Genomic DNA, 12892 nt, shown 5'->3' with positions numbered 1-12892 from the left:
ACTGACCTCATTTCCTATGAATCACAGCCCTTCCATCTGGAGACAGGGACAAAGAACTAGCTTTTTTAGTGTGTTTAAAGCAAGTATTCCATCCCACCGCATTAGATGCAATATTTTTGATGAAGGTCAGGCGATTGCTTTCTTCAGAAATGAGTCAGGTAATCTCTGCAAAGACTTTAATCTTTGAGCCTCTGCTTATTAAATAGTCTCCATAGTGCTGTAGTAATTGAAAGAAAGTTATAGCCTTAATGAGAATTTGTCTAGACTGGTGCATGGTAACTGAAAGAAAACTTAGTGAGTTTAAATGATGTGTGTTTGGTACAGTGGAAAGTAATTTAGGAGTCAATTTATTAAAAAGGCACTGTAGTCTCTCAAGATTATTTATGCAGATAGGGTACAAAATGCAATTCCCCACAGAGTCTAGTAAATCATACAAGGCCTATTTTATTAGCCTTTCCTTTTTTTATATTAAACATTTTTATTCCCTGCCATTTATAGCAGGCTTAAGTAAAAAGTACTTTGAATAACATTTTCATGTCTTGGATCAAAGTGTGAAAGAAAACATTTTATACTGAAGCAAGAATAAATGTTAAAAAAACATAGAATGGTGATTTTTAAGTGGTATTTCCCAGGAAAGAGCGTGATACTGTTACTAACCCAATATATAAACGATGCAGGTGGTTGGCCTTGCTGAGCCATTAGGATCTAGGAAAGGCCATTACCCATTAGCTCTGTAAAACTGTACAGAATTTTGGAAATACTAATGTCTTAAAAATGCAGTTAATTATTTGTGTCTTAATAAGGTAGCCTATGAGGAGTTGGCATTAAATTTTAAATCCCGTAATAGTGCCATGTAAGATATCTTCATTTTACATATCAGAAACATCAAGTTAGGCCTTCTATTCCCAAACACAAATAAGAAATGGAATTACTTCAGTGTTCTGCCATTGCAGAGGTATTTTGAAAATATTAGGAGGAAGAGGCAAAGTGGTTTTTTAATAAACCTTTCAAATAAATAGATCAAAATTATTTAAATTCTTATGTAAGCACCACAGCAAATTTATTTATACAACTTAGTACTCAGTCCTGGAAAACTGGAAATAAAACTTATGTTTTATACTAATTTAAGAAGTAAATAGACAGTGATTGTGTTCTTGTCCATATTTTCTGACAGTGTTCCAAAATTTTTAACTCTGTCTAGAAAGCCTTAATTTATTAATATTACAATTTGGAACATAAAATATCTTAATAACAACAAAGACAGGATCTGGGAATTAGTTGAAAAAATATAACTACTACTTTTGGCTTTAAATGATTCTTTTGAATTTGCTAATTTTACACAGAATGATATAATATTTTATAACATCTTTTATTTTTAATTTACAACTTGAACAGTAAACATACTTTTTATTTTATTCTTAGCTATGTTACTAGGGTAGGGTAGGGTAGAAAAAGCTTTGGGCAAGATGATATAAAAAATTTAGTTTACTTTGGTTTAATTGACTTAACTAAAAACCTCATCATTCACCTGAAGCACCTTAACCTGAAGCATCATTTACCTGAAGCACTATGATGTTTTCCCTATTTTAAAATTAAAATGAATTAATTAAAAATAATTAAAGAGCAAATAATTAATGTCAAACTACCATAATTTGCTAAGTTTCTAAGATTAATGGTTTATTATCTAACAGAGTCGGGAAAACACAGTGATTAGGTAATTACGCCTGCTATGGGCAAGGGAGTGACGGCAAATGCACCACTGATTTATAATCTCAACACTACATCAGTGCTTGGATGTATAACCTGGTTGTACAGTAGAATCATTTGGTCTCTGCCCCAGATCCTTGGATTCAGGGTGGTCTAGTGAATGGTTCTCAGTGTGTGATTATAAGACCAGGCCAACAGCATGGAATCACCTGGGATGCATTTATAGAACTGTAAATTCTAGAACCCCACCTTGGACCTACTGAATCTGAAAGTCTAAAGTAGGGCCCAGCAAACTGTGATTTAATAAGCCCTTCAGGTGATTCAGATGCATGCTAAAGTGTGAGAACCACTATCTAAGGGTTCTTAATCTTCTCTTGTCACTTTTGGCAGTCTAGGGAAATCTTCCAACTTCTCAGGTTCATATTTTTAAGTGTATGAAATAAGATATACAAAATTACATTAACAAATAATTATCAAAATATTAAAATATATGAAAATTATTTATTAATGTATGAAATAAAATAAGATATACTGGTGGTTCTCATGATTGCTGTAATATCAAAGATGAACATAAATAATATTTTTATATATCTCCAGCAACTGCAATTATATGAAAGTATGTGTAGTTTGTTTTGGTGACAATATTATAGGTGTTGTTCATAATATTATGACTAGCCACCTGACTCTGTATTGGAAGGAAAAACTAAATTTCCATTAGAGGTTAGTAAAAATAAAATGTAATTATTTTTCATGCAACTGCAATCCCCCTGCATTTTATAATGGACTACCAAGAGCTCTATAGAACCCAGGCTAAGTGGTTAGTACCTTGGCTGGAATGGGACCCAGAGGTCTTTCTTAGCTCTCTAAAGAATCCCAGATGATTCTGACAAAGTAGTTCTCTCATATCAAAAACACTCACAAACCTTTGTGTATTTGTTTTGGTAGAAAATATAGAGCTTGTACAAAGTATCTCCAAACTTTGGTGGTTTGATCTTACCCGATATTAAAAACAGACAAAGCTACACACACACACACACACACACACAACCCCCATCAAAAAACTTTTTTTCTATTGCAACCAGGTTTAAACACCCTGTTGAGAAACATCTCTGACCCTCCAGGGTATTTCTTAGCTTGTCATTTTGACACTAACCTATTTTAACTTTTCTGGAACCTCTCCCACTCCCCATTATAGATCAAAACAAAAGTACAGAATTTTTAAAAACCTCTATTAGAAGTATCAGAATGATATCATTAAAAAGAATTCTTTTTGTCTTTAATTCCTATTTTGGTTAACACTTTTTAATAGGTATTTTATTACCCAGAGAGAGATTTATGTAGTCAGGAAATTACTGAGGATATAATTATACACACAAAAGAGTAAGAAAATCTGTTATGTTTTGGTAGAATTACTAATTGCCTACCAATAATTTTCTGTAACAGTGCAGTTACTAACATATCTGAGATTCTTGGAAACCCATGCAAGATGACAAAACATTAAAAATCATACAACTTTCATTATGAGATAGGATATATGCTACCAGTTCCATAGGGAAGACAGGTTTTGCTTGACACCAAATTCTAAAGGAAATTTCACATATATGCCCTTACAAAGTCATAATCCAATGAAAATATATTCACTGAGAAAACTTCATAGCAAATGTGGACGTGCATTGTCATATGCCTCCCACTCAAAACTAACTAACAAACTAAATTCCAACAGCAGTTGAGGAACTAATGTTAAAGTAGCTCACGGTGCCCAAAGTGTCTATAGACAGAGCCTGTCTCTGTGACAGTCTCCTAGAAGAATCATTCTCTCAGCCGTGTTTTTGGTAGGAAGGAGGTGTTAGCAGTTTGTTTCCTTTGGAAAGCCATTATATCTGTAAGAAGAGAGCAGTTACTGGCCTCATCCATCAAATTCTCTCTTGCTCTTAATGCAGTAGCTTGCACAAAGGCAGAAAATGATGAGGTTAAAATAATTTTTATTAGCATTTCTTTACTTCTGAGTAAGTATCACCAACTTTTAAGGGTTGAGGTCAGAAAATCTAAAAGTAATTAAGTTTACCTGTTTGCTAGAAACTATCCTAGGGCTAGATGTATTGCTATAAATGTGGTAAATGAATAAGCAATTGTCATTGAAATTTGTGCAGTTCAGTAATGTTTATCTATGTACCACATGCCTTTACTCTCCTCATGGGATAATTTGCCATAGAATCCCTTCCATCCACCATTCCCCTGCCTATAAGGACACTCTCCCCTGCCTTCTTCCTGCTAAATCAATCCCCTTCTTTCCCTCCAATCTGAAAAGAAAGGTCCATCCTTCTCCAAAAGCCTTTTCAGACTAATCCCACCTGGCTCTATTCATTACTTAAATCTTTTGGGGTGTGAAATGAGCTACAGTGCCTTGCTGCAGTATTTGCAGCATGCATTATTATTCTTTTTTAGCTTTAGTGTGTCCAAAGGCTTAAAACATCCCTACCTAAGCTCCTGCTCCAGGGAAGAATTCTTATCACAGCAAATACAGTGTGAGGAGCGAGACAAAAGAGAAGAAACCTAACCAGGGCCTAAGCAGAGAGGCAGAAGATTTAATACCATGCAAGTAGCCTTGGGATATCCTTTCTTCTCTGCCTAGGATTCAACTGTGTGTATATTTTTACATTCCATCTATGACCTCAAAAATGGTAATGGCTGCATCTATGTGCTTCTTTTCTCACATGGAATAAAGTTCTCCTGAAGTCCCTTTGAGGTTACATAACCCATAAAAATGGTAATAAAGGTTCAGAAATAGGGTGCCAGGAGGCATCAGTATGTCAACAAGGTAATGCTATATGGTGTTTCTATGTGATACTAAACTTCCACTGATTTCAAAGAGCTATATGAGTGTGCGATGAAATTATCTAAATCTGCAGATCTGGAACATTTTTAAGATTTAGAAAATGCACACACTAGTTGTAATCTTCACAGAGTGCCTCCCCAAAAATTAACAACTAATTTCCTTGTAAGACAAGGAAACCAATACAGGAAGAGCTTCAATTGCAGTGCTTGACTTGCAGAATTTAATATAATGCATTCTGTCTTAATTCAATTTTTCAGTAGTTCTGAGATTTTTGTCTTTCAGAAATAAATGATGACTAACATAGGGTTGTTAATCTTTTATTTTGCCAAGAACATTTTAATGTACTATTTATTGCCCATCATTTCTTAAAATAAGGTATAGTTTGTTGTAAACTTCTGCTGCTGCATTGTGTTCTGTTTACTGCAAATAAAAATAAAAATAAGTTGTGTTCAGTTGGAAAAAAGGTGAGTTTAACTTCGCAGTATATGAAATGCAGGTAGTCTGTCTCAAATCTCAAATTCTAACGTACAGCACTGACACCTGGAAAAATGTTTGTGTGTTCTGACAGTTCCCACAGGATTGTTGATAACAATAGTTGGTACAAAAGGCTAATTATTAATGTGTGAGAAATTCATAAATTTGTGTGTAAATTAAATTTTTTTTTATTTCAGAGTATTATGGGGTACAAACATTTTGATTACATGAATTGCTTTTGTGCCATAGTGTACATTGTACCCATTAGGTATTGGATGGGCATACATTTTTTTTTGAAACAGTGTTTTGTCCAGCTATTCTAAATAACAAAACACTGTTTCAAAATACATCAGCTTTCTCATATTAAATTTGAAACCAAAACTGTAGAAAAAATAATCTCATAATATTACATGTGTCTTATTTCTGCGTTTATGTGTATCCCTAGTTTTCTCCACTGAGTAGTAAAAATATCACCATGGAGCAGTATTTGAGAATCCCAGGGTAGAATAATTGGGTATTTACTTAATATCTATTATTTTCAAAGATTTGTCTCTAGTCTTCCTTCCTTCTAGAATAGACATATTTAAAAAAATTCACCACCAATTCCACTATAGTGTATGCTAGTAGTAAATGTGTAATAAATGGACTACATAAAAAAAGATTTATAAATAATTTCCCAATAATTTTTCAATTCAATTTTTGTCCAGATTTTGATTTGAATTTTCCGAGAAATTAATGCATTCCTTCAGCCTCGATCTGAAAAGAGATATCCAAGGGCTAGGGAAGGAGGATAGCTATACATAATTGAAGAGTCTAAAATCCACATCTCTGAAATATATTTTTAATGATGTACCCTTCAAGATATTCTTCCATTTAGTCATGAGTGCTTCAAACAGATTATCAGGTAACTATAAGTCACTTTGGAAGTCAAAAAGCAGAGCCTTGTACAGGTAGAAGAAAAAGATACCCTGTTTGGCTATGACAGTGGTTCCCTGACTATAGTGGGCACCAAAATCACCAGCAGAGCTTGTTAAAAACAGATTGCTGAAACCCCCCACCTCCAGAGTTTCTCATTAAGTTGGCCTGGAGTGAGGCTAGGATATTTGTGTGTCTAATACGATATATTCCCTCTCTCCTGAGACTAATGCTGCTTGTCTGGAGAACACACTTTGAGAATATGTCATGGGAGTCAGGGACATAGAAAACTACTTAGAAGAATATTCAACACATGACAGCATTCAGCAGAATGAACTTACTTGGAATGTTAACAAATGCAAGAAGAGAGCTGTCTAGAAGGGAGACTGGAGAGTAACTATGACCCACCAACTATGCCCTTGCAGCAAAGATGGTCACTAACCGATCAATTCCAATGATCCTTCTAGAGAGTCTTCAAATTGGAGAAGCATATCTTGATATTTTTGAAAGCCAACATTGCTGTGATAAATTTTACCAGAACTGTGCCAATGCTAAAATTCAAAGTCCTGTAAGATCTATTTTCATCTACATTCTGTTTTTCCCAAATGTGCGGGTCCTTAAATATAAACTGCATTCGTACATTCCAGACCTTCTGCATCCTCTGCTGCCCTTTGAAGTTTTCATGCCTGTTTTGTTTCCTAAGCTATAACAAATACATTTTATATAAACACTGAAGATGATTCTTTTGCCCATATGGAGGAAGCAGCTTAATCTCTAACAATAGCAAGGCTCATCTTTCTTTTTGTAAATTCATTTCAGGCTTTATTAAAGGAGTGGTAATGGCTTTGTGTGCTTGAGTCACTTGTACCTGTTTATAAAATAAAAGTTCAAGATGCTAAATTCTGGGACATTAAATAGAGCCTCCATTGCCCCTGCTCTCTGTTCTGTAGATGAAAGGTACCAAACAGTTTATTTAAGGCATTGAAAGAGTGAAGAACCACCCTGTATCTAGTTCTTTTCTTCTAGTTGATCATTAACAGCTTTAAGTGCTCAGTGAAAACTCCCTGTACACAGATAGAAAAGGGTCTTTTAAAGAGGCAATGGGTTTGTCCATCACGCTACTCCAAAAGTTAGGAACCACATCATGGCCTGGCTGAACAGTAGAAGATGGCAGGAACCAAGATGTTTGCAGCCTAAAGGCACATTTTTACATGAAAATTAAAATCTGCAATAAATAAAAGGCAGTAAACAAAATGAGGAATTGAAAGCTAAAGGTCTCCAGCTGAGTCTAACAAAGAGTATTAGGTTAATTAAGAGAAATCTTCAATTAAAGCTCACAGTTGAGAGCATGGGTATAACAAGTTGTCAGAGAAAGGAAAGCCTAGGGGCTTAATTGTCTTTTATCACAGGGAGGTGTCTCTTTCTCCACCCTGTGATGGCTCACGGATTGACATGAGTCCAAGCTACATACTTTCTCTTTTAGAGCAATCACATGGCTTCTGATTTAAATTAAGGCTTGTTAGCCTTTGAATCGAATAATATCAAGAGCAAAAAAAATTTGAAAAATAAACACTGAAGATCTTTCTTTTTCTATGTTGTTTTCTATGTTCCTAAGAAAGAAAAAAGAATATCATGATTCCTTCCCACCCTTCCTTCTCTTTTGATGATAGCAAATTTGTGTTGCTCTCTTTAGTCCGACCAATACTGGACCTATTTATCCCAGGTTCCACAATTTCTTTCTATGGTGTTCTTGGGCCACATGCAATTTTTAAAAGATGAATTATATTCAACACAAGAAAGACTTAATAAATTATGGTGCAGCAATTCTGCAAAATGGTCATTCAAACTGGTCATTATGGAAACTATTGGACAACACAGAAAAGTCAAATTTAAAAATAATAAGATAACCAAGTGATAAATGCAATGATTTTAGCCTTGGAAAATAATATATAAGTATACAAAGAAAAGAGTAGAGGTATTATGCAAATGTTAAAATGACAAGTCATTATGGGTATTCTAGTGATTTGCATCATCCTTTATATAGGAAAACATTTGAAGTTTTACATTAAAATGTTGACCTGCTTGTATGGAATCTCATAATTTCTTTCAATGTCCACAGCATTAAAGAAATACAAATGTAGCTTATGTTTTTTTGCTTGTGTTTTTCTTTAGTCTATATGTCCTTTTTTCCTAGGAGTGGAAACTCATCAACGCCAATCGCCTCAACCGAAGGTGGACCATTTGTTAAATTGAGCACAGCACCTAATGGCAGTTTAATAATAACACCCAGGTGAGTACTAAGATCTGTTCTTAGGCTAATTATACCTGGACTGGAAAGAAGGTAGGTGTTTGAGGCTGGTCATATTTGAATGCTACCACATACTAGCCATATAATCTTGAAAGTTATTTGACACATTATTCTTCAGGTAGTCGCAAATGGTATCCATTTGATCCTATCTGATAACATTGTCTAACCCTCATTTATGGTCAAATGAGGTATTGTATATGGAATTGTCTGGCACACTGCTAGGAATTTGATAGATTTTAATTCCATACCTTTTTGTATCCTTACCCTCAGCTGCCCACTTTAAATTGCAGTCTGGAAAGGAGAAAGCAAGAAAAAAAAAATGGACTTTTCAACAAGAAAAAAGGCCATATTATTGGCCATAAATTGGGAGGGAAATGAGTTCTTTTTTGTCAGTGTGGTAGCTATAAACCCATCCATTTATACCTCACTGGACTGAGAGAAAGACACAGGATCATGACACTGTCATTCTTCCTGAACAGAAGACCAACCTATCTCTGACTTCAAGACCAAAAGCCAGGACAGTAATTCTATTTCCCTCCAATTTCTGTAAATATATTTGGACAAAGTATGGATTCACTGCTCATTCTGTCTATTGATTAAACAACTTGCCCCTCTACCCTGAGACACTGTATGTGTGTGTTTGTGTATGAAAATTTTGATTAACAAAAATGCATGGAGAAGGAGGTGCTAAGTTCAATTAAATTTTCTCGTTCCCTATTATGTTAACCAGAAACTTTTCTGTGCTTGATAAAAAGAAATTAATCAGTTTTACACATACCACAGAGTATTAGCTTTGTTTAATATTTCTAAGACCATTAACAATACCTTAGAAAGGTGAACCATTTTGAATATGGATTTTCACTAATGAGTACTGTAGATATAGAAAGAGTTGGATGAAACTTGACGATATACTAGAAAGCATCCTGGAAACTGCTTCTCTCTCAATAGCAAGTGCATAACAGAAGGGAATTTAATTGAGGCTTCTTTGGTACCTAGATATACATGCATGAACATTTTTTATTAATAAAATATATTTCCTTATTTTCAGTTGAAATTATCTTCTATTCTAAATAGGATGACTATAATCCAACATGGGTGCATATGATTTTAAATAAATTTTATCATAGATGTTTCAGAAACACTGAATTGCTTTGATTGGACATATAGATTTTAGGTCTTATTTTGTGTTTTTGTTTTGTTTTGGTTTGGTTTGGTTTTTTCCCCTAAAAGTTCAAACACCCAAATAACACAAACAATTAGATGTAGTTAAGTATATAAATATAAATCATTGAAATTATACGTGTGTTTTTTAATGTGACCAATATCTGCAATAGCTACATAAGGAAATAACGTGAGCAAGTACTTTAATTCCTTGTGTTATACTGATCTCTAGTGGTGAATATGTATAACACAGTGTAAAACAAATTTTCTTTGTTTAATTTTTGTTTAAAATAGAATTCGCTTTGAAAAAAATTGCTATCTAAATTTTTAAGCAGGTAGTGAGTTCTTCAAGAATTCATGCGTATAATTTCTTTTTTATTTGCTCTTTACACTTCTGCCTCCCTTGAATGATCTCCTATTCATTCTATTCCTTGAATGAACATACAGCTTCTCACACGGTGTTGTGCACTGAATAGCTGTGGGGTTATCAATGCTGAAGCATACTCTGTATTATAGAATTATGAAATCCAAGGTTCGTTCAAGTAAAATAGCAATATCCCTATCATTTATCAAGTGTGCGTTGTGTATATGTTACATAATAATGACATTGCAAATATTTTTTTCATTCTCACAAAGTTCCAATAAAGTAAATACTATTACCCCCATTTTATGAAGGAGGAAACTGAGTCTGAGAGATATCAAGCAACTTACCCAAATCACCTGAAGGGAAAGTGGTAGAGCAAGGATGCAAAATAGACTCTACTTAATTCTAAACTGGGGCTTTTTCTGCTGTGCATTTCAGTCTCTTTGAATTTTGTACATGATATTCATATTAACAAGTCTATTTTACTAAAAAGTAAAGGTAGGATGACCTATGCTATGTTTTACTTTAAAACATGAAATGCACAATTTTTGAAATGTAATTGTTCTTCTATTACAGTCAAGAGTGTCTAGAGGATTCCCTGATTCTGTTGCAATGTAACCATAAATGTAAGTAAATATTTTGCCATGTTCTCCTTCAAGCTTTCAGCTTAAAATTCTGAAGAGAGTTTGCATGTTGTCTGAAGTTATTTTGGCACCACTCTATTTTAGTGATCAGAAGAAATCCACCAAAATAAAAGAGATGTTCTTTCTTCAATTATTTTAATAGCTTGTGGGAAAAAACTGGTGGCTCGGGAAGTCACCCCAAAGATTGTTGGAGGAAGTGATGCCAAAGAAGGGGCCTGGCCTTGGCTTGTCGCTCTGTATTATAATGGCAGACTGCTCTGTGGCGCATCTCTTGTCGGCAGTGACTGGCTGGTGTCTGCCGCACACTGCGTGTATGGGTGAGTATGACGTCACATATCCCTTCCCGAGCATCCCATTTCCTGTGACCTCACAAAACCATGCCACCAGGGAAGCTTTCCTGCTGTTTATGACATTATAAACTTTCCAACCATTTTCCCATTAGAATCATGTATAAAAATAGAGACTGTTCAATTTAAAAAATTATTCTTCATTAGATGCCTATATCAAGTATTTTGTTTCCTACATACATAAAAATTGAAATTTTTACCTATTCACAAGGTAAGCATTTTTTAAGAGAGTGAAATTAGTATTTAATGTATAAATTGTGCTGGTTACCATTCAATTAGTTCAATACTTATTGTTAGCAAATGTTCAATATCAAAAAGGATGCATAAGTAGCCTTCGAATTACAAATATATTGTGCTCTAGAGGTTCATGAATGAGCACTTTGTTGCGATTAGAATAAAAGTGTTTTCTTAGTTCTCAAGTCAGATCGATTTTGATGCTACCTATAACTAAAATTAAGACCTAATATCAACCATATCTAACTCTGTTTTCATAATATAAGACAAAACACATATTGAATTCTAGGATTTATTTTCACTCTCTAGAAGCAGCTGCAGGAGAGAATAGAGTAGGTGGAGGGGAACAGGGGGAGGGAAAGAAAATAAGTAATCCTGAGTCCAAAAAAATGTTAGTTCTCTACTTCCACATGACAGAAGGCACCTCTTTAGATAGTCACATTCCAACCGTTCTCAATTAGGTCAGGAAAAAAGTGAGCTGCCTCATAGGAGATTTAGGAGCATGACCTAGGACTGGTTTCCTGCCCCTAACTGAATAGGAGAGGTCTCCAGAGCATGGCCTTACCAGCGAGGGTTAGAGCAAGCCTCTGCAGCCAGCATCCAGAGTCTCTGAGGAAAGGACCGAGTGTGCTCAGGCATCGAAGAGGCAGCTAAAGTTAATAAGGTTAAAAGACATAACTCTCCCTACCAACACAGACAATGACAGTTCTTGGGTGAATGCAGACAAATAAATTGTCAAACACAGAGAATTGTGAAAGTTTTAAGGGAGGTAGAAAAAGCCAAGGAGGATGAACATTAAAGGATTGAACCTATGCCTAAATATTCATCATACCACACAGGAGATTTGAATGCGCAATCCTAAGAATCTGGAAAATAAGAAACTTCCCCCAGATCTCAGACTGGCCAACTGGCTAGTCTCCAAAGGAGCTATCTGAGGTACTGCCCCCATCTACATCTGAAGTTCTTTCTGATTCTATGCCTTGAATGAATATCTAGGTGACTAAATTGCAGTCGTCCCCATGCTTAAAGTGCACCCTCTTGATTTTGCTGCCTTTTGATAATTACATTTTAATCTGTTTCCAGTCATACCATAACAAGTGTCTATAGCAGGGGATTTTCTATCCGCTGCTAAACATGGCTTTTCATCTTTACCTACAAATATTCTCTTCCCTGGCAGATTACAGATGGGTAACATCTATATCCTAACTTAATTGCAAATAAAAGGTATTTTAGCTAAAGTTTCCATGTTTCCTATTGCACATAGATAGGGCTTAGTAAGTTAGCAACCTTGCTGTATTAACCTTGGATTTGGTAAATTCCTTTGTTTGATGTTCTTGCAGAATGTATGCTTTCTAACCGTCAACCTGGCTTGCAGTAATATTAGTGGTATCTTTCAATTATCTACTTTACATATGTACGTTTTATAGGTCAATGACAGCAATATCATACCTTTTCAAACCATGAATATTTGAAGAAAATATTAACAGAAAGGCAGTTCCATCTAATATTAACACATGTTCAGGCATATAGGACATAAAATGTCTTTTCACACAGTTTTAATTTGAACCCAAGCAAACAAAGGTAGCTGTACTGCTAGAATTGTGACAAATTCAAAATTACCCTTCCCAACCTTGCATTTTATTTTCCTTAGCCATTCAATGGAATTATTTTTTCTTTCTCTGGCACCCAAGAGTTTTCTGACTATCTACTTCATATCTGTAACAAAGCAAGAAAGCTTCTGATATTATTTTAGATAGTTTGATCAAAAATATGTTTACCAATATGTTAATACTGTCTGTTTTTATCTTTTTAAAACCCTAATTTTGCTGTGAAAAGCTTAATTTCCTAATAAAAAGAATAACTCATACCAAGCAACTTATTGAACTCATGCTACACAAACGC

The 12892-nt window shown here is 34.7% G+C and overlaps 1 protein-coding gene across 1 annotated transcript in view; it reads left to right on the top strand.

Annotated features, from left to right (window-relative positions):
* Positions 1–12892, top strand: part of TMPRSS15 (transmembrane serine protease 15) — a 138461-nt gene that overhangs the window by 109356 nt on the left and 16213 nt on the right. The window contains exons 19-21 of the mRNA XM_045568726.1: positions 8127–8222; positions 10342–10391; positions 10552–10726. Of these exons, the coding sequence (XP_045424682.1) occupies positions 8127–8222; positions 10342–10391; positions 10552–10726 (321 nt within the window). The remainder of the gene's footprint in view (positions 1–8126; positions 8223–10341; positions 10392–10551; positions 10727–12892) is intronic.

The sequence above is a fragment of the Lemur catta genome, chromosome 1 (assembly GCF_020740605.2).
Source record: "Lemur catta isolate mLemCat1 chromosome 1, mLemCat1.pri, whole genome shotgun sequence".
Lineage (NCBI taxonomy): Eukaryota > Metazoa > Chordata > Mammalia > Primates > Lemuridae > Lemur > Lemur catta.
This window is presented reverse-complemented; position numbering and strand designations above follow the sequence as displayed.